General features: G+C 44.1%; 1 protein-coding gene across 6 annotated transcripts in view; it reads right to left on the bottom strand.

Moving 5' to 3' along the window:
* SHLD1 (shieldin complex subunit 1) overlaps positions 1-21,153 on the bottom strand; it is an 82,685-nt gene that overhangs the window by 31,494 nt on the left and 30,038 nt on the right. Inside the window, exon 3 of one of the 6 annotated variants that reach the window (XM_027069607.2) lies at positions 8,145-12,013. The exons of the other annotated variants lie outside the window; for them this stretch is intronic. Coding sequence (XP_026925408.1) covers positions 12,009-12,013 — 5 coding nt within the window. The 3' untranslated portion in view covers positions 8,145-12,008. Of the gene's footprint in view, positions 1-8,144; positions 12,014-21,153 lie in introns of those variants that run through there. 6 annotated transcript variants of the gene reach the window in all.

Below are 21,153 nucleotides of genomic sequence, written 5' to 3'. Positions count from 1 at the left end.
AAGGCTCCCAGGCTGTGTTGCTACTTCCCGTTTCCAAAAAGTAATCTTTTTTGAGGATATTAAACATCATCATTTGTGACCTTTAAAGAGAACTCCCTGAAGTCATTCATTCATAATAAAATCTGGTTAGACTGTCACAATAGTCAATAAGATAAAATGATGCCAATTTTCAATTACAAGACTTGATAATGCTCTATGACACATTTTCAAGACTACTGAATAGGTTTGAAATGGCCCAAATAACAATCAAATATATTTTATTTGGCACCATCAGATTAATAAACTACAAATAAACACAACCAGGGGAGAAATGAGAAATAGGATAATTTCAGAAAAAACAATTCCCCCAAACACATTATATTCCCTATGGAGTTTGAAGGAAAAGGGAATTTGTCCTTGGTACAAGACTGCTCCTGTACAAGTGGAAAGGGTGGCTGCTGTAATGATGAGGGGGGAGGATCGTAAAGAAATGACCCCTTCGAGACACAAGAAATGACTTGAAGGGTATGAAACTAGAATCCCCACTCTGCTGGAATCTTGAAGTTATGACATGTCATGGGTATTATGACCAACACATTTATTCATTCAACAAACATTTGTGAAGCATCTAATGTGCACCATATACTGTTCTAAGGTTTGGAGATGCTGTGAAGAACAACACAGATATGGTCCCTGTCCTCATGGAGCTAAAGATCTAGAAGATCTAGAAGGAATAAATGACTACAAAGATAAATTCTAAACAGTGACGTATAGGGTGCCCCCAAAGAATATGACAGCAACTAAAGCTGGATGCGGGGACAGGGGGTCAGAGAGTGACTTGGTTATGCACAAGATATGACACACTTAGCCAGTGTTAAATATGTTGAATCCAGGGGTGACTGGTGGCTCAGTCAGTCAAGCGTCTGACTCTGGATTTTGACTCAGGCCATAATCTCACACTTCCATGGGATCGAGCCCCGTGTCAGTCTCTGCACTGACAGCACAGAGCTGCCCCTCTCCAGCTCGTGGGTGCTCTCCCTCTCTCTCTCTCTCAAAAATAAAGAAACTTAAAAAATTAAAAAAGAAATCTGAATCCATTATTCATAACTAACACCACCTTTAGCCACGTTAAGTGGTATTTATTGCATCTTTCCAACTAGTCGTTTCAATGCAATTGACTTTTTGAGCATTTTTATTTCAACCACTTGGAGGCACCACAAAGGAATGCAGAGAAGAGTATGGCGCAGTCTCTCCTCAAAGAGAGGGTGATCTAGGGGCACCTGGGTGGCTCAGTCGGTTGAGCGTCCCACTTCGGCTCAGGGCATGATCTCACAGTCCATGAGTTCGAGCCCCGCATCAGGTTCTGTGCTGACAGCTCAGAGCCTGGAGCCTGCTTCACATTCTGTGTCTCCCCGTCTCTTGGCCCCTCCCCTGCTCATGCTCTGTCTCTCTCTGCCTCTCAATAATAAATAAACATTGAAAAACTCTTTTTTAATAAAAAAAAAAAGAGAGGGTGATCTAGTCTATAGAGGAGGCAGTCCCACAGGTAAGGCTCTAAAGCTCATGCAGTGCAGCACGGGTACATGCAGAGCCAGCCTAACAGGCAACCTAACAGGAGGCAGTGAAGACTGCAGAGAGCAAGGGTACCTGGACTGGATACTGTAAGCCTGCTGCACTTCTCCAGGCCTAGAAGGAGGGAAGGGCACCCTGTGACAAGTTGAAAAGCGGCACAGAGGTCAGGTGTGTTTGCTGAGCCGCCTGCAGACTGGCCATGTGGCAGGGTTAGAGACCACAGCAGTAGGTACCAGGCATAGCTCCACGAGGGACGACGTATGAAGGCCAGACCGCCGGGGGCCATGACTCTAGCTGAGTGGGGGCCGCAGACCAGGGCCTCAGGGCAGTAGGCTGGTATTTTCCCCCGCTCCTCTGGTCTAAATCCACTCTCCAGCTGGCTCTGCCCTGCTCTGCCCTGGGAGGCGACTCCATGCACTGCAGGCATGGATGAGTGTCTTTGCTCTCCGTCTTGATGCTGAGAACCAGGGGGTGGTGCTTGGCAGGAGAATCAAGGAGAGAAAAAGGTGAGGTCAGATTCCTTACCTCCCTGCTTGTCTTCCAGGGCAGTTGCCATGGGCTGGCTGCATCCTTCTACCAAGCTCGCTGGCCCCTGCCAGGCAGCCCTCTCCACACAGCTCCTGTGAGTATGCTCTCTCAGGGTTGCCAAGGCCTGGGCACTGTGCTTCCCCTGTGGTCTCCTCATGCATGCTCACACCTTTGCCCGTGCTCTCTTTATTAAGCTTTCCTCAAATTACCTGGTTGGACAGTGTTATCTGTGCCGCCCCTAGGACCTGAACTGAAACAGTCGTGCAGTGAAGATTTCAGGGAGGAGGTGCTGGTGGAAGCAGGAGAGGTAAAGGCAGACAGGGAGTCGCCTGTGGGAGAGATGGGGAAGGGAGTGCGGAAGGTCATGGTGATGAGGGAGGTGGCGTGACAGACTAGCCACAGACTACAGCACTTATGAGAAACCAACCCCGTGCCAGGCGCCATTCCACAGGCTTTAACATAACTCACTGAACTCCTGAAACTTTCTTATGAAGCATCCCCTGTGCCAGGCGCCATTCCACAGGCTTTAACATAACTCACTGAACTCTTGAAACTTTCTTATGAAGCATCCCCTTGAATGGGTGAGAAAACTGAGGCACAGAGAGGCCCAGTGAGTTTCTCAAGGTTCCAGCTACTTACGTGGCAGAGCTCAGATTCAAACCCAGGGAGGTCTAGTACCAGAGTCCAGTTCTCAGCCTCTGTGCTAGACTGACCACTCTGGCTGGGGCAAAGAAGGGGACTTCAGAATTTAAGACTTTGCAGAAGGCAAGACACTGGTGATGAAATTCTTGGGACAGACACATGTGTAGATTGCTGAAGTAAAGCTGTTTGAAGAAAATCTTGCTACCCTACACAAACTCTGCCTCAGTGACAATGCAGAATCATGTAAAGGTATCAGAATGGAAGAAATCCTAAAAACAAAAACAAAAACCAAAAACCAAAAAACATACCCAAACAAATTACAGTCACACATGCTATAAAATTACACTTATATTCCTAAGAAACATTATCAAAAAACATATACAAATAGTTACTTCAAGATGGGAAAAGGAGGGCTATGGTTACAGAGGATTGATAAAGCTAAATAATTTTTCCTGTAGGAGCTTTGATAACAGAGTTTAATTACTTTTTGTTGCCATCTGAAAATAATAAATGGCTTGATCACAGACCAACAAAAGAGAACCGTGAACAGCACAGAAACATAACCTGCTGTCAAGTTCACACCCACCGACGATAAAGAAAAGCCCAGGGCTCCCTCCGATGGTGCCTAAATCACAACCCCTAGTGGCCCAGAAAATGCAAACCATGCTTCCCACGTGGACAGGTGCATAATAACCAGTTCTTGAGATGAAAGGTTCTGCCACAAGGAAAATATCCATCAGTGATGTTTGTACAAGGTCTCTTGCAGCAGATAAGATCATGAAAAGCACAGTGTTCTGGAAGATGAGGAGCACCAGAGACAGGTGACAACAGCACGTGCCTCCGTTATGGTTTTAAATGGCACCTCACCTTCCTAACTGAGGCTGTCTGTCTTCCTTTGGCCAGCCGAGCCAGGCCATCATGTTCCTATGAATATCAGAAATAGCTTCCACAGCAATCACTTTCCTTTCCTTCAGAAGAAAGACAGGAAGGGAAACGCTCCCTGAGTCAGACTCCTATATTTTTCATTTGCACCGTGGGCTGCCAAGCGTGCCAGCCCTGCCGCGGCTGTATTGAGGAATCGGATAACAAGCTCCTAAAACGCCGGCTGGGGGCCTGCAGCCACATGGGGGGGGGGGGGGGGGTGTTGCATAACAGCTACAACTGTACTGACCAGCCCCTGCCTTATTCCGTTCTTCCTGAATATCCTCTTGCTGGGTCCCACGCATGGTAGAGACAGGACTACAGAGAATGGTTCATTTCCACAGTTGGTCACTCCACATCCAGGGCTGGTTGCCGTGATTGTGTGGACGCTCAGCTTTTCCATGCAAGAGGGGTGGCCGGCAGATGACTCTTGTTAATCAGTGACGTTCCATCCATTCATACAACAGGAGCCAAGAAAAGCTGGCGCTATGGCGAGTATTTATCCTTTCATTTGTTTTAAAGGAGTGCACCCTCCTTTTGGGTACAGCAGGAGAGATTTGATGAAGCACTTTGGAAGGGACGTGGCTTAGCTAAATGTGCTGTTAATTTTTGTAAGTTCCCATTTTTCTGATGCCTCAACACCCCCCACAAGCATGCTGTGAGCACCTGTCCAGGCAACCAGGTACACCAGTGTGATAAGGCTGGTCCCTGCTACAGGTCCTCTTCTTGCTCCCCACTGACGCTGACCAAGTGACACTCAAACACACCAGTAAAATGCCCTCCCACCTTTGCTGGTCGACCCCTCCATGACCACCACAAAGGCACTTGCCCTGGGGTGTGCCCCCCCCCCGGGGTGTGCCCCCCCCCCCCAGCCTGGTTGAGTCTTCTCCCTGGCTGCTCCTCCCACGTGGCTCTCCTTCCTCTAGGCCCTGAGAGTACAATAGACCCTTTCATCTCATAGGCCTCTCTGTAATTTCTGTGGCTGTGCTGGAATCATCCTTAAAGACCCCATAAGGGAGAGGAGCCTAGGTGACTCACTCAGCTGAGCATCTGTGTGACTCTTGATTTTGGCTCAGGTGACAATCATAGGGTCATGGGATCGAGCCTCAAGTTAAGCTCGTATTGGGCTACGTGCTGAGCACAGAGCCTGATTAAGATTCTCTCTCTCTACATGTGCCCCTCTCCCCTGCTCACATGTGCTCTTTCTCTCTCTCAAATAATAATAGTAATAATAGTAATAATAAAAAGATCCACAATGGGAGACTTACTCCCCCACTTAGTCCAGTGGTTTTGGAAAGGAAGCTAAGGCCTCTGATGACCGTGAAGATGGAGATATGTATACAGGCCACAGGGATTGATCCACAATTTTTGGTTTGAAAAATGCAATCTGAACATGAGGATTTGGAAAAGGCAATCTAAATTTTAGGGTCTTCAAATAAAATTGGAAAGACACAAGCTCCAGTCCACATTGCAGAAAACTGGAGATTTCATCAGAAAATTGTTCCTGGATACTAGATACATTTTTCCCTTAAAAAATGCAAACTTCGTGGGGCACCTGGGGGGCTCAGTTGGTTAAGCCTCTGACTCTTGATCTCAGCTCAGGTCTTGATCTCAAGGTCCTGAGTTCAAGCCCTGCGTTGGGCTACTAAAAAAAAAAAAAAATGCAACCTTCATGACAACTGATGAACCAGCTGTACTGATATATTAGGTGCAAGTTGTAAAGCAAAATAGCTATGTGTTGTGCTTGGTTAACAAATGTATAATTGTAGCCCTTTCGCGTGATCGAATTCAAGCTGTTTATAAAAAACAAAAAATGATAGTGGCGAAAACTGCCTTCCTGATAGAAATACAGAATAGCAAGGTTGATGGATATCACAAATAAAGAATCCAATTCTTTACATGAAAACAAAAAAAGCAGCCTTCATCTGAAGTCAAGATCGGAAGCCAGCCGCGAAAGCACCTTTGCTGGTCTGCTCCGCCCTCCCGCTAGACAAAGAGCAGCCCTGCCCCTGCGGGCTGGGCCTGCGCTATTCATAGCCGCCGTGTTCTTTACATTCTTCAGTTAAGGTTCCCGTGGAGGAGAGCGTGCATTCACATCCGGCCCCATTGAACTGCAAGTAGTAGCTCTGAAATAGCTCCCTCTTCCCCTTCACATTGCTCTACCTGTTCCCCCACCCCCAATCCTGTGTCCCCTTCTCTGAGCACACAGCTAGGCTGCATTGCCAGCCTCCTTTGCTGCCAAGTGTGGCCACATGACTTAAGTTCATAACAGCAGTGGTGGAGTGTATGTGGGGGTGGGGGTGGGGGGGAGGTGGTGGTCAGTGGGGAGTGGGGAGGGGAGGCACTAGCCTGGCTGGGGGGGGATTGGAGAGGAATTGGGAAGGAAAGAAGGGAGAGAGTGAGTATGGACAAATTAGACATATCTTTCACAGACCTTTGCTGGAAAAAGGAACAGAGAAGTGGGGCAGGAGCCCAAGAGCAATATGGGGTCAAGGGAGGACTTCTTTTTTTAAGATGAGGGACATTGCAGCATGTTTTATGTTGCTAAGAATAAGCCAGTCAAGAGGGGAAAATCAATAATGCAGGAGAGAGGAGATAAGTGGAGGTGTGATATACGTGACTGGGAGAGAGGAGATGGGGACAGCATACCTTAGGAGGGACCAGCCTTAAAGAGGAGCAGAGACAACGTACCCACTCTAACAGATGGGGGCCTATGGGGACAGGGGCAGGTGTCAGGGCCATGAGAAAGTTCTTTTTCTGTTGCTTGAATTTCCTGGTAAAATAAGCAAGAAGCAAGGTTTGGGGCTCATGGGGTGCTCCTGAGAAGAGGTAGAAACAGGGGCGCCTGCGGGGTTCAGTTGGTCAAGTGTCCAGCTCTTGGTTTTGGCTCAGGTCATGATCTCAAGGTTTGTGGTTCAAGCCTCACATCGGGCTCCATGCCAAAATCACAGAGCCTGCTTGGGATTCTCTCCCTCTCTCTTTCTCTCTCTCTCTCTGTCTCTCTGCCCCTTCCCATCTGTCTGTCTGTTTCTCTCTCTCTCAAAATAAATTAAAAAACCTCAAAATCAATTAAAAAAAACAAAGAGGTAGAAACAACCCGGTTTCCTCTAGGCCTGGGCAACAAGCAGCCTCAGGCTGGACCAGTGGGGGCACCAAAGCTCACCCTGAGGCCTGCTGAGCCACTTTTTCTTTCCTTTTCTCTTTCTCTCTTTTTTCAAAAATTATTTATTTACATATTGTCACTGCAGGTCACATTCATGTTGTAAACTGTGACTTAGTTTCAGCAAAACAATATAATGCATAACATTAAATTAATGCTGTTAATTTACTAGTTTTGTTGTTTACTGTCTTGGCTTTATAGCTGTATAAGCACCATAAGCCTAGGGCATTTTTTGATCTTAAGTGTTCTCAACACACACACACACACACACACACACACACACACACGAGTTAACTACTTAAGGTGATGGATGTGTTAATTATTTTGATCTTGGTAATTATTTTACAACAAATCATCCTGTTGTACACTTTAGATACATACAATTTTGTCAATTGTTCTTCAGTAAAGCTGTAAAAAAAAAAAAAAATACTGAGCCCATTTCTAAGGAGAGGAAACAGTTGGGAGATCGCAGCTTAGAAACCAGGAGGGGATAAAAGGCGGCAAATCTCTCCAGAATCAAGACCAGGCAGAGAAAACCCACCAATCTTAACAGTGCTTAAAAAACGAAAAATCCTTGATCCAGTCACTCTCAACTTTCCTAGGAAGCTCTTCCCACTCCATGAGAAAAATACTAATGTCCCGATAGGAAATATAGGCTGAGGACATTTTAAAAGAATTGACAGGTGAAGAAATGTGAATGGCCAAAATACATATGAAAATATCGCATTTCATCCATACAGGCAGAAAATAGAATGTGGATGCCAGGGGCTGGGGAAAGAGGTATGGGGAGTTAGCATCTGATGGGGACAGAGTTTCAGTTTGGGAAGATAGAGAAGTTCTGGAGATGGATGGTGGTGATGCCTTCGCAATACGTAAATGTAGTTTAATGCCACTGGTAAATATGGTAAATTTTATGTAATATGTGTATATTGCCACAGCTTTTAAAATATTACATTTCATTATAAATGATTTGCAAATAAATGCAAATTAAAACAATGAGATGACACTTTGAACCCATAGGGTATTCTCAGTGAGGACACACAGTGGGCATCAATACTGGTGGAATGAGTAAATATTACCAGGATGTGGGGGAGATGAGCCCCTTCCCAGCCTGCTGGGTGGAGGATAAGCAGGTGTCATTTTCCCAGAGGGCCAAGGGACTCAAATACTTTAATCCTGTAATTTATCTTCCAGGAGTCTATTCTCAAGAAAGAATCAGCAGGCAGGCTCAGAATCCCCAAGTGCACACCTATCAATCCACTACAGGCTGGAAGGCGAGGAGGGCACCTCCAGTGGACAACTTGGAGGAAGGCCAGCTAGAGCATGAAACCCAAAGGTGCCACATACCCACACTCCACCCAGCTGAAAGAAGGTGGCTCACAAAAAGTGAGTTTCCCAGCAGAAACCTGAAATGATCCTACAGTCAGAAACAGGAGGAGGTGGAAGGAGAAAGGGTGGGGAAAGGGGCTGGGAGGAGGTGACATCTGGCTGGGTGTCATTTAAAGGGATTAGAACAGTTGAGCCCAGTTGCTCCCTAACACATAGCACAAACCTGCCTCTTCTCAGAATTGTCGGCTCTGGTGTGTGTGTGTGAGCATGGTGCAACACAAAACACATGGGACATTTATGTTCACAATGGCACAGTTTGTAAGACGTGCATGTGACATGTGCATGCCCTTCAAAGCAGGCATTCCACTTCTAGGACCCTATTCTACAGAGGGAAAAAGAGGCAGCATGCAAAACCATACAGAGAGTATGATCTTTCTTTGGTTAACAATAAAAAGCTACAAGTAAATCACAAAAATGGGAACAATGATTAATGATTACCTCCAGGTTTTAAACAGGAGACTGTGTTCTCCTCTGCATTGCTTTTTAAAAATATATGAAGGGGCACCTGGGTGGCCCAGTGGGTTAAACGACAGACTCTTGGTTTCGGCTCAGGTCATGATCTCACGGTTCTGTGAGTTTGAGCCCTGCATTGGGCTCTGTACTGATGGTGCAGAGCCTGCTTGGGATTCTCTCTTTCCCTCTCTCTCAAAATAAATAAATAAACTTAAAAAAAATAAAAAAACAAAAACATATGAAATATCCAAATGAGCAGGAAACAATCAAAAGCAAATACAGCAAACCAACCAGAGTAAACTAACGTGAAGTTTTAAGACAGTATATCATTAGATATATTTGAACACCATCCCAACTTCTTTCCACCCTTTTCCTTCTAGAGTTTCTTCTTCCTAAGCTTTCTTCTTGAAGTTTTTCTGTATTTACAATGAAAACCTATTATCCTCATTACAACCATAACCCTTTGGAAAAAGCATTGAGTGCAAACAGGCAGATAGCTTGCACATTGCTCAGGATGTCCAAAAGGTTCTGGGAATTCCCCCTGACTACTTGCTATTGTAGAAACTGCTATTATCAGGTACCTCCCCTCGCATGCCATAAGACTGGCTCATTTAAGGCTCTGAGTTGAAATAAAAGGCCGTTTGGGAACCAGTAGCTTTCACATTTGAATGCCCAGGTGATTCTTCATTGGAACAATAGCTGGTAAAATGCCAGTTGCAACATGACTTAGCCACGTACTGTACTCATTACCTTTCTTTCTAGTCCCACCACTTTGGTACCGTTACAGAATTTAATACAGAGCAAGCATGTGGCTTGCTCAAGACCAGACCTCAGGTCTCCTATGGGGGAGAATAAAGGAAGGGCTCCACGAACAAGATGGTACTGGGTCCCCTTCTTTCCCTTTTGGAAAATGAGCACTGAAAGGAGCACAGACCATGGCCTGGAGAAGGTGTTTCCAGGATGTTGCACTGAAGAAAGGTTCCCTCCTCAGATTTCCTACAACTTAAGCCTGGTCAGTGCCCCCATCAGTGAACAAAACAGATGGGGCTTCTCCTTTGTACTGGATCACTGGTCTTATTCAGGTTGAGATTTATTCACGCAAACTCGAAAGACTTTTGGTGATCAATTCCTGCCTCTCAGGTGTCAGCTCTTTGGCCCTATAATATGACAAGGAATTGTACAATTGGCTGAGACTTAGGGACATACACACACACACACACAAAACCCCATGGCTCTGGGTTTTCACTTTTATATCTCTCAAGAAGATACAACCAACATGATAGACTTTTAAATGGAACTTTGCTGAACTGTGGCACACAGTAGGTGCTCACTGAATATTGGAATTTACTTTCCATCTTAACATAGCCCATGTGGTAGCCAGCCTCCAAGATGGCTCCCAAGGATGGCCCTCTCCTGATATGCACACTCTTGTGTAGTCTCCTCCCATGCTGTAGTGGGATTGGTCTGTGTGACCTATAGAATAGGCAGATGTGATGGTCTGTCACTTCTCAGATTAGGTTTTGAAAGGCACTGTGGCTTCTGTTTTGAGCCCCTCCCCCTCCAAGTCTCTCTCTCCTCACTCAGGCAGAAGTCAACTGTCATGTCTTGAGGCCTGTGTCCTGTGAAGAGGCCCATGTGGACAGCCAAAAACTCCAGCCAAGAGTCCCATGAGTGAATCTTCTTGGAAGCAGATTCTCTAGCTCTAGTCAAGGCTTCGGCTTGATTGCAACCTCATGAGACCCTGAACCAGAACCCTCCGGCTAAGCCACCCAGACTTCTGCCCCCAGAAGCTATGAGATAATAAATGTTTATTGTTTTAAGCCACTGAGTCATGGGGTAATTTGTTATTACTCCCGATAGATACCTAAGCTCCCTACCCCTCAATATCCAGCATGTTATAACAGTAACTATAGTTTTAGTAAACTGTATTTTAGAGGTTAAAAAATGTTGGCTACAGATTTTCAATAAATTTTAAAGCCCCTTATTTAATATATTCATAATTAATGGATTTTTCAGTTTTCTCTGTTGATTGAACTCAGATAGTAAAAGAATTTTCAAAGGCCTACAAATTGCTGCCATAACATCCAATACCCAAGCAAATTGTGTATTTCAAAGAAGGATTAGGAAGGTCTTTATTTTACGAGGCTTTAGGGGAGCTGCCTTCCCAGCAGGCTCTCCCTGAGCACCTGCTGAAATCCTCCGTGCAGCTCTCAGACTGCTCCGATCTAGGACAACACAGGGGCTTTTAGGTATGGCCTGGCAGGCTTTGTCATCCCTGGTCTCTTTCTCTAGAACACTGTAAATCAAAGGCTCTGGCTAAAGCTTATACATCAAACATGGAGACGAAAAGAAGACAAGACCAAAAGAGACATAAATAAAACCTTTCCCTGTGAGACAGTATGGCAGCTGGCTAAGCTATCACTGAATGTCAGCCTCAAGTAACATTTTCCCTTCTTTATTTTATGAACTTAGCCTGATCTTTCACAACTATTCTTTTTTAAGCCTACCCATGACAAACAACTCCAAGTTTGCCTAGTAAAAATACCACTGTAGGAGAATGTCTTCTAAAGGGAACGTTTCAGAGGCTGATTTCTTGGGTTTTCTATTGCTAGAGGGTAAGTTCCAAGATAGAAGAGACTGTATCTAGCTCACACTTCATTTGCAGGAATTAGCACAGTGCCTGGCACACAGTAGGTGCTCACTGAATATTGGCATTTACTTGCCATCTCTGAAGGCCTATCAATCAATCAAAGGGTATCTGTTGAGTGGCTATGGGTATAGCACAGTGCAAGGAGCTGTAAGGACCACGAACTTAACATAACATATACACACCTGAAGCACTTAAAGAGACGATCAAGTCCTCATTGTGTATCCACTGGGATCTAGTAGTTCTTTACACATAAACACAAAGCTCTGACTTTCTTAACAAGTTACGTGACGTTTTAAATATTCTATGTAGTTCCTGTGGTATCTGAAATCAATCACATTCACTGGGTACTCACTGATGAAAGCAAAGGTGACTATTTCAGTTAATAAGCCAAGTTTGGGACTGGAAATAATTATACGTATAAGGGTGAGAGTATAGATGGCTTTTTTTTCTTCCTTCTAATGTTCTGTATATTCAGTATCTCCTACAATTAACGTGTATTAGTTTAAAGTCAGAGGAAAATAAGTGTACTCTTAAAGGGGCGGAATGAGGTGGAAGGAGGAAAAACATCAGGCAAATCAACAACAAGTCAGGGAAAGACAACCTGTGATGAAGAGCACAGGCTCTGGAGTCGGCAGATCTGGGTTCAAGTCTCAGCACTGCTGCAGTCTCAGCTGTGTCTCTGGGCAGAGAAGAGCCTTTCTGAGCCTCAGTTTCCTAATCTGTAAAATAGGGATAATAGTGTCTTCTTTGGGTAGAGCAAGATAAATGAGATAATACATTGAAAGCTCTCAGCAAAATGGTAAGGATGGAGCCAATGGTGGCTATTATTTCTATATTGTCATGAGTGACAGTGAGTGATATCTGAGGCAACTCTTGGGGTAACTGTAGAAGCCCCAATTTCTACCCCGATAGACAGCTAAAGAGCTTTCCTCTCCCCGCGCTTCCACCACTGTCCTGTTTTACCCTTTCTTCTCTTTTCTCCACTGCTTTGGACTCTGCCTGTAACACCCACTGGCATGTGTAGGTCTGCAGGTGGGATCTAGGTTAGTGAGGAAAGGTTCAGTCATGTGATCCAGGATCCTGCCATCCTACCAACTCTGCGTGTGATTTCAAGCCTCTTACGCACTCTTGGCAACTCTGTGTCATCGAACCTATAAAATGGTGACAGGACCCCTGCCTTTACTTACTGTAGAAAAATATTAGAAGGAAAAAAATCCAAGTAAACAGTCTCCAGCAATGATACAGTAACTGGTACCAGACCTGCCCTTCTGCTGTAAAACAACTAGAAAGCTGGACAAAACAACGTTTTCCAGTTATTGAACACAGGGAGTTCAGGAGAGAGAAGGGAAGCAAGTAAAATGTGCCTACGACTGCCCCAACTTTCTGCGTGGAGTCACTTTAGGGACCACAGTGCAAGGAGGGGGAATCCAAGCAGGGCACAGAGATTGGAATTTGAGGTGCCTGAAATTTATGAAGCCAAGTCCTGTAGAGGAGGGAGCCGCACAGAGATAAAACTCCAGAAATAAGCATAGAGATTATTCTTTTGAGTCTTTCTCTGGACACTAAGCTGTACATTAAAAAAAATTTTTTTTAATGTTTATTTTTGACAGAGAGACAGAGCATGAGTGAGGGAGGGGCAGAGAGAGAGGGAGACACAGAATCCGAAGCAGGCTCCAGGCTCTGGGCTGTCAGCACAGAGCCCGACGCGGGGCTCAAACTCACGGACTGTGAGATCATGACCTGAGCCAAAGTCGGACACTTAACCGACTAAGCCACCCAGGTGCCCCTAAGCTGTGTGTATTTAGAGCAGAAGTCTATAAAGCCAGGCAAAGCCAGGGCAGTTATGACCTGGACACCTTTTAGAACTCACACAGGGCTGGGGGACACACATGTTTTGACAGCCAGAGTGGAGAGTCCTTGTTGAACAACTGGGGTATTCAATAAGAGAGCCAGAAAGGGACACACCTCGGTAGGAAGCCAGACTAGCGATACGTAAAGGCTGCCCTAAAATCTCCCTAACAATCTTACAAACAAGCCTTGAAAGGATCAAGTTTACCAGCAAGTAATCTACCAGTTATGCCATTACTTTTACATAAAAATAAATTCCTGAGTATAGGAAAAAAAGTGGTGCATGGGTCCTATAAAGTGGGATATTACTAAGAAGGGATTTTTCAGTGGTTATAGGGAGCTTTATCAAAAGTCCTTTTAGGGGCGCCTGGGTGGCTCAGTCGGTTGAGCGTCCGACTTCGGCTCAGGTCTTCGGCACAGATTTCGCGGTCTGTGAGTTCGAGCCCCGCGTCGGGCTCTGTGCTGACAGCTCAGAGCCTGGAGCCTGTTTCAGATTCTGTGTCTCCCTCTCTCTGACCCTCCCCCATTCATGCTTTGTCTCTCTCTGTCTCAAAAATAAATAAATGTTAAAAAAATTTAAAAAAAAAAAAGTCCTTTTAGAGCAGGAGTCAGCAAATTTTTTTCCCGTAAAGGGCCAAAAGGCTATGCAAAATCAGCCCTTGGGTTAGATTTGTCTGGCAACCTCTGCTCTACAGTCTTACTCAGGTGTCCCTGGTCTTTGCACGTCATACTCGACTGAATTAGAATCTGCACTTTAACCAGATCCCTGAGTGACTGATACACACATTACATTTTGAAAAGCGCTGCACTAAAGCAGGGGTTTTTAAAGCTTGGCTGCATATGAGAACCACCTAGGGAGCTTTTAAAAAATTCTGATTTCCCCAGGCTGCCCTCCTTACTTACTAAATCAGAGCTTCTAGAGGTGGGTCCTAGACATCAGTATCATTAAAACTCCCTCCAAGTGATACCAATGTGCAGCTAAGGCTAAGAATCAAGGTTGAAAAGGCTTACTTAGTACAGTCAAACTGTCAAGCTCATCTGCTAGCAGAGAAAGCAGCCTCCCTCTTAGAGACAGATGGATTCCAGAATCACAGAAACTCCCAAGGAGCATGAGTGGTGAAAAAGAACATTAGAGCTAATGCTTTTTTTTTTTTTTAATTTTTTTTCTAAAGTTCATTTATTTATTTTGGGGGAGAGAGAGAGAGTGAGCGGGGCAGGGGCAGAGAGAGAGAGGGAAAGAGTCACTTAACTGACTGAGCCACCCAGGAGCCCCAGATACTTTTTTTTTTTAATTGAAGTATAGTTGACATACAATGTTACATTAGTTTCAGATGTACAACATAGTGATTCCACAATTCTATACCTTATGCTATGCTCACCACAAGTGTAGCTGTTGTCACCACACAACGTATTAGAGCTAGTTCTGGATGTCTCTTTCCAGTCCTCTGGTGGTGAGTGCCACTAAAAAAACGTAATCTTAGAGGGGTGCCTGGGCGGCTCAGTCAGTTAAGAGTCCGACTTTGGTTCAGGTCACGATCTCACAGCTCGTAGGTTTGAGCCCTGCATCAGGCTCTGTGCTGACAGCTCAGAGCCTGGAGCCCGCTTCAGATTCTGTGTCTCCCTGTCCCCTCCCCCACTCACGCTCTTGCTCTCAAAAATAAATAAACATTAAAATTAAAAAAAAAAAAAAGTAATCTTGGAAGTGCAGAACGTATTTAAAAAGATGTTACCAATTTCAGTCTCAAAAGTTAAACATTTAGCTAAAAGTAGACAACTTATTAATCTTTTTGACTTTGGGATTATGTTAAGGAATTAATTCTATAGGGCTGAGTTTAGAGGCATTTTAAATTCAGTAATGTTTAACAGAAAATATACAGATATTCCTAAATAAACCACCAATGAGTGTTCAGTACTTTTCTTCAAGATTCTTGGGTCCCAAACAACAATTTCACAGATGAGACTTACTTTTTCCAGTGTTAATAAATATTTAACACCTTTAAAGATGCTTTCTGGATCAATACTCAGGATGCCACAAAAGAGAGGCAGTAATAGGGGTTTTGAGAAAAGCTGGCTCATTTCTTGGTATAAAGTCCAAAACAACCATTTGACTCAGTTCTTTTTGTTTGTTTCTCTGCCTTTTCCTCTTCTGAGGAAATAGTGTTGTAAATATATGATTCTCTCTCCAACTGCTCTTTTCCAATATTTGCATTTTCTCCCACCCATAGGAAAGTACAGAAGCTCTTTATCCCATAATTATAAGCTTATAAGCAAGAAAAATGTATTAACTAACTCCATTAATACTAAAATTCTTCTAGACTCTCCTCACAAGTCACCTATCCAAGAGGCCTTTCCTGGCCATGGTGCTTAAATCACACCCCCATCTCTTACATTTCATCCCCTTTCTGCATAGCACCAGCTGATAGATTATTTGTTTTGTTATCTCTCTACCCCTTGTGTACCCCCTCCAAGCATGAGGGCAGTAACTATAGTAAAAGCTCCTTGAAGGCAAGACCTTTATCTGTTTTGTTCACTGTGTATCCCCAGGGTCAAGCACGGGGCTTGGCACATAGTAGGTACTCAAAAATCATTTCTTGAATGAACAAGCAACATCCACTGCATTTTTAAAGAGCCTAGTCATCGGGGGTTCAGGTAAACAACCCAATTCAACATGGAGAGAACTGAAAGAACTCAGTATATTGCTGAGGCATAATGCCTGGTGAGAGTGACGCATAGGGCATCGTTGCCTCCCATCGGTGTAATGATTTACTCTGAAAGGCAGAGAAACGGTGTAACTGAGCTTGAAGCTTGGTATAATCTACCAAAAATATGATCCATAAACTCTACAAAAATCTCTCCACCAAAGGAAACTTTTAATACACAGAAAAGAATAGCCTTGCTGTCTTATAAGAGGCCATCCACTCACTTGTTCAATGATACCAGAATTTTCAGAAATGGAAGGAAGGGCTCTTAAATTTCATGCAACAGCGTCTCTAAGCAATAGTCATGATTCATACTGCTACCATTTTCCACTTGCCTATTAAGCATCAGGGAACTGTGAGCAACGCTTTCTGCACTATGTATGCCAAGCATCCCAAGCACTGGCCTCTGACTCATGGTAGGCCATGATGAAAAATTCTCACCAGTCCATGGCCAAGTGAGAAAACTAGCAACCACACGAGGCTGATCTTTATTTGGGGATTAGGTCCTCCTTCTATTTCGGAAATTAAATTAGCTTTTCTTTTATGAAATGAAGGTAGATTTGTGGAATCAGTGGTATGGGCTGCTTTCAACGTGTTTCCTTGGCAAAATAAAAAGTGGGGCCAATCTATGTTGGTCCTCAAAAAAGAAGGAGGGGAGGGAGAAGGAGGAGGAGAAGGGGAACCAATAATGTATCCAAACATTGCCAAACATCTCTAGGGTGAGAAGGGCAAAATCACCCCTGGTTGAGAAATGTGGTATAAATACCTGAGTTACCTACACAAATGAGGGAGGATGGATGCAGTTGCTATCAAACATGATAGTGGTAGTTAGAAAACTTGTCCGGGCTGTGGCTGCTGATGCCAAGGGCCAATGGCACTGACTCATACTTGCTGGAAGAATGGCACTCCACTCAGGTGTATGCTGAGCTGTGGAACCGGGGACCCACTCACGCAAGGCAAACAGCATTTGCTACATGGATGATGGCAATCAGACACCTGATCACATGCATGTACCTTTAAAGGGAAATAGGGGGCGCCTGGGTGGCTCAGTCGGCTAAGTGTCCAACTTCGGTCTAGGTCATGATCTCACCATTCCCGAGTTCGAGCCCCATGCCGGGCTCTGTGCTGACAGCTCAGAGCCTAGAGCCTGTTTCAGATTCTGTGTCTTCCTCTCTCTCTCTGCTCCTCCCCAGCTTGCACTCTGTCTCTATCTCTTGCAAATAAATAAACATTAAAAAAAAATTTTAAGGGAAATAGGGAGGGGCGCCTGGATGCCTCAGTTGGTTAAGCGTCCAACTCTTGGTTCCAGCTCAGGTCATGATCTCACAGTTTGTGAGTTCAAGCCCCACATTGGGCTCCATGCTGACAGTGCAGAGCCTGCTTGGGATTCTCTCTCTCCCTCGCTCTTTGCCCCTCCTCCACTCTCTCTGTCTCTCTCAAAATAAATAAACTTAAAAAAAATTTTTAATAAAAAAAAAAATAAAGAGGGGCGCCTGGGTGGCTCAGTCAGTTAAGTGTCCGACTTCGGCTCAGGTCATGATCTCGCGGTCCGTGAGTTCGAGCCCCACCATCGGGCTCTGTGCTGACAGCTCAGAGCCTGGAGCCTGTTTCAGATTCTGTGTCTCCCTCTCTCTCTGACCCTCCCCCATTCATGCTACGTCTCTCTCTGTCTCATAAATAAATAAACATTAAAAACAATTTTTTTAAATAAAGAGAAATAGGGATTTAACTGTGAATTCAGAGCAAATCAATCTAAGAATCTACTTACAGAGAGCTATATCTGTTAATGCCATCAAGATGGACTGTAACCAGTAAATATTCATTTCATGGAATCAAAATGGATTGCCTACTTTTGTGCAAACATGAACATTCAGATCCTTTCTATTAGGCATACATCTAGTTCTTTGATGACTTTTTAAAAGCTGTCATTTTAATCACTTATGAAAACTGTTTTAGAAAGAAAAATCCACCCCCAAAATTTCTCACCTCCTCTTATGAGAAATTATTCTGTTTTAATTCCACCTATGGAAGCGTATTCTAAGGATGTATGTGCCACAGTGCTGTATCTGCCACTATGGCAACTCGTTAAAAAATGCCACCCCCTTAAATTCCTTCATGGCGTATTAATTTGATGTTCTAAAACAAATATCTTACCATGAATTAATTCCTAGTGAATAATAAGATTAACCTAACTAAACTGGCTTCTATAACACTTCCACTATTTGTAAATGTGTTTCTTGTACTTTTTAAAAAATATTTTTTAATGTTTATTTATTTCTGAGAGGGAGAGACAGAATGTGAACGCTGGGAAGGGTGGGGGCAGAGAGAGAGGGGGAGACACAGAATCCGAAGCAGGCTCCAGGCTCCAAGCGGTCAGCATAGAGCCCAAGGCAGGGCTCGAACCCATGAACCGTGAGATCATGACCTAAGCCAAAATTGGATGCTCAACTGACTGAGCCCCCCAGGTGCCCCTCTTGTACTTTTTTAAGGAGATTTTTTGCTAGGCTTCATTATAAATATTCTCTGCTGAAATCTACTAAATCACTAATACAGGTATCCCCTACTTTTCCAAAGTTCATGTCTCACCACTTTGCTTTTACAAAAGACCTTCATTAGTACCTATTTTCACTAACCAAAAGAAATCCAAAGAGGATTTTCACTTTGATCAAAAATGGCAAAATAGCGTTCACTGCTTATATACCGAGGCAGCTGTACCTGAGAAGCCAGAGTGGCCCCACCAAGCTCCTTCCTGGGAACTGTACTCATAATCTCTGCGTCGAGCCACCATAACTTTGACCTGTGTCTGTGGACATCTGTACTTCATCTCAATTTATTATGTGCATCTGTTAACAAGGTGTGTCCTAAGGTGTCAGAAATGCCTAAAAGGGGTTATTTTTGGAGTCTGGGAAAGCTCAAAAAATTTTCCATATAAATTAATGATAATTGCATCTTCACTTTATGCCATTTTGGCTGATGAAAGCTTTCACAGGAACACTCTACTTATGTATATAGCACAAGAAACCTATACTTAAAATACAGCAATATAGTTCTCAAGATGTGATTCAACTAATGAGAGTATGCATTCACCAAATGCACTGGGTAAGATATCACTGAGAAAACCCACTACAAGATTGTTTGTGAGACTAAAAGAGTAGGAACCACCTCAACATCCATCAATAGACACCACATTAAATAAATTATGGTCCAACCATACAACAGCATACGACGTAGCCACTAAAAATATGAGATCTGCGTGTACTAATATGGCAAGATGCCTTGAGATAGCATTAAATGAAAAGAGTAAGATACAAAATGGTAGGTACAATAAAATTCCATTTGCATTTCTAAAAAACAGATACATGTGCTGTTTTGTGTGTGCAATATATGTGTATATGTACGTATGTGTATGTATAGCTATATCAATATTTATGCTTATAATTGCATAGAAAATATCTAGGAAGATACACAAAAGTTATTCACAATTACCTCTAGGAAGAAGCACTGAGGAGACACAAGACTTTTACATTTCATTGTGTACCTTCTGTACTATTTATTTTCCTAAACTTTTCTTTTAAAAGGATCACTACTGGGGCGCCTGGGTGGCTCAGTCTGTTGAGTGTCTGACTTCGGCTCAGGTCATGATCTCAGTTTGTAGGTTCGAGCCCCATGTCAGGCTCTGTGCTGACAGCTCAGAGCCTGGAGCCTGCTTCAGATTCTGTGTCTCCCTCTCTCTCTCTGCCCCTCCCCTGCTTGTGCTCTGTCTCTGTCTCTGTCTCTCTCTCAAAAATAGATAAACATTTAAAACAATTAAAAAAAAAAAAAAAAAGGATCACTATTGCCTTCATCACAAGGGGACCTGCCTTCAAAGACAAGCTGCAGTAAGTATTCAACAAAAAGAAAGATATGGTTTGGATTTATTCTCTATAGCTCTTTGCCTGAAATCCCTAATGGCTTCTAGGGAACATGAATCCTGAAGCCTACAAAGAAAGGCTATATCCTCAAAAAGGAAGTCTAAGGGGAGCCTCTTTTCCAGCAATGTTAAAATAATTCTAGGGCATGTGACTTGCCAAAATGGGAACATTCCACAAAAATAGGACTCTAACTAACAAAGCTGCTTTGAATAATGCAGTGTTTTATATATATAGGGATATATCGGGATGGATATTATTTTCAGAAATATTTTCGGAAGTCAAGAGTTTATATTATATTTCTGGATTAAAAAATTTTTTAAACCAATGATATCATCGTGCCAGTTTTGAATCACAGTTCAAGCACAATCAAATGTGGCCAAGAGCTGCCCTCGGCCCAGCAGAGGAGAGGGACAGGAGGCAAAGGCTGACTGAGGAGAGGCACGGCCCCATGGGGCTCCAGCTGAGAGAGGTGGGCACTGTCCTGGCACGCAGCTGCCAGCCAGTGGATTCCTAAGCCAGTGTGTTCACGAGCAAAATGAGAACTCTGGACAGAAAATCACCGGGAATGGTTACAAGACCACTTACTCTCAGACACTAAAAGCAAGTCTTGTAACAGAAAGATACAACAGGGGCGCCTGGGTGGCTCAGTCAGTTTAGCGTATGACTTCAGCTCAGGTGATGATCTCGTGGTTCATGAGTTCGAGTCCCACGTCAGGCTCTGTGCTGACAGCTCAGAGCCTGCAGCCTGCTTCGGACTCTGTTTCTCTCTCACACAAACACAAAAATAAACATTACCAAAAAAATTAAAAAAAAAAAAAAGAAAGAAAGATACATGTGGCAACCATCACAGCCACCACTCTGCACCCTCCCCTGCCCCAGGTTACCTCGTTCACATGTCCTGCACACAGCAAAACACAAGCATGGGCTGTGACAAGGCATGTTGGTATCCGGACTCAGCAGCATGTCACGGGCAGGCCAACTCTCCCATCATTCTGCAGCGACAGGGAGACGCTGAATCTCCCCGTCCATGGCCAGAAGCAGAGCCCAGTAGTCTCAACCAGTCCCTGGGACAACGCCACCCTTCTCCTAATCTAACTCCTTCAGCACTTGGGAAGTAGTTTACCAAAACTGCCTGCCTGACTGTAAGAGTGGAAATGGACTGGGACACTTATTGCAGAGAATCTGTTTCCTCACAGTAACACAGGAAATGATCACTGCTTCTTAATCATCATAAGGGATGGGATATAGGAACGGAAGAAGAGGCAAATTTTTTCATTTTCAACAGGGAGGAAGAAGATATAATCCGTAAGTGCATACATCATAGACCACCGAGCCTGATGCTTAAAGAGTTTAAAGTGTGGGGTGGGACTGTCATGTGTGACACCTTTGTGTGCCCAACTC

The sequence above is a fragment of the Acinonyx jubatus genome, chromosome A3 (assembly GCF_027475565.1).
Source record: "Acinonyx jubatus isolate Ajub_Pintada_27869175 chromosome A3, VMU_Ajub_asm_v1.0, whole genome shotgun sequence".
Taxonomy (NCBI): Eukaryota; Metazoa; Chordata; class Mammalia; order Carnivora; family Felidae; genus Acinonyx; species Acinonyx jubatus.
The sequence above is the reverse complement of the archived record's forward strand: the minus strand, read 5'-3'. Positions and strand labels throughout refer to the sequence as shown.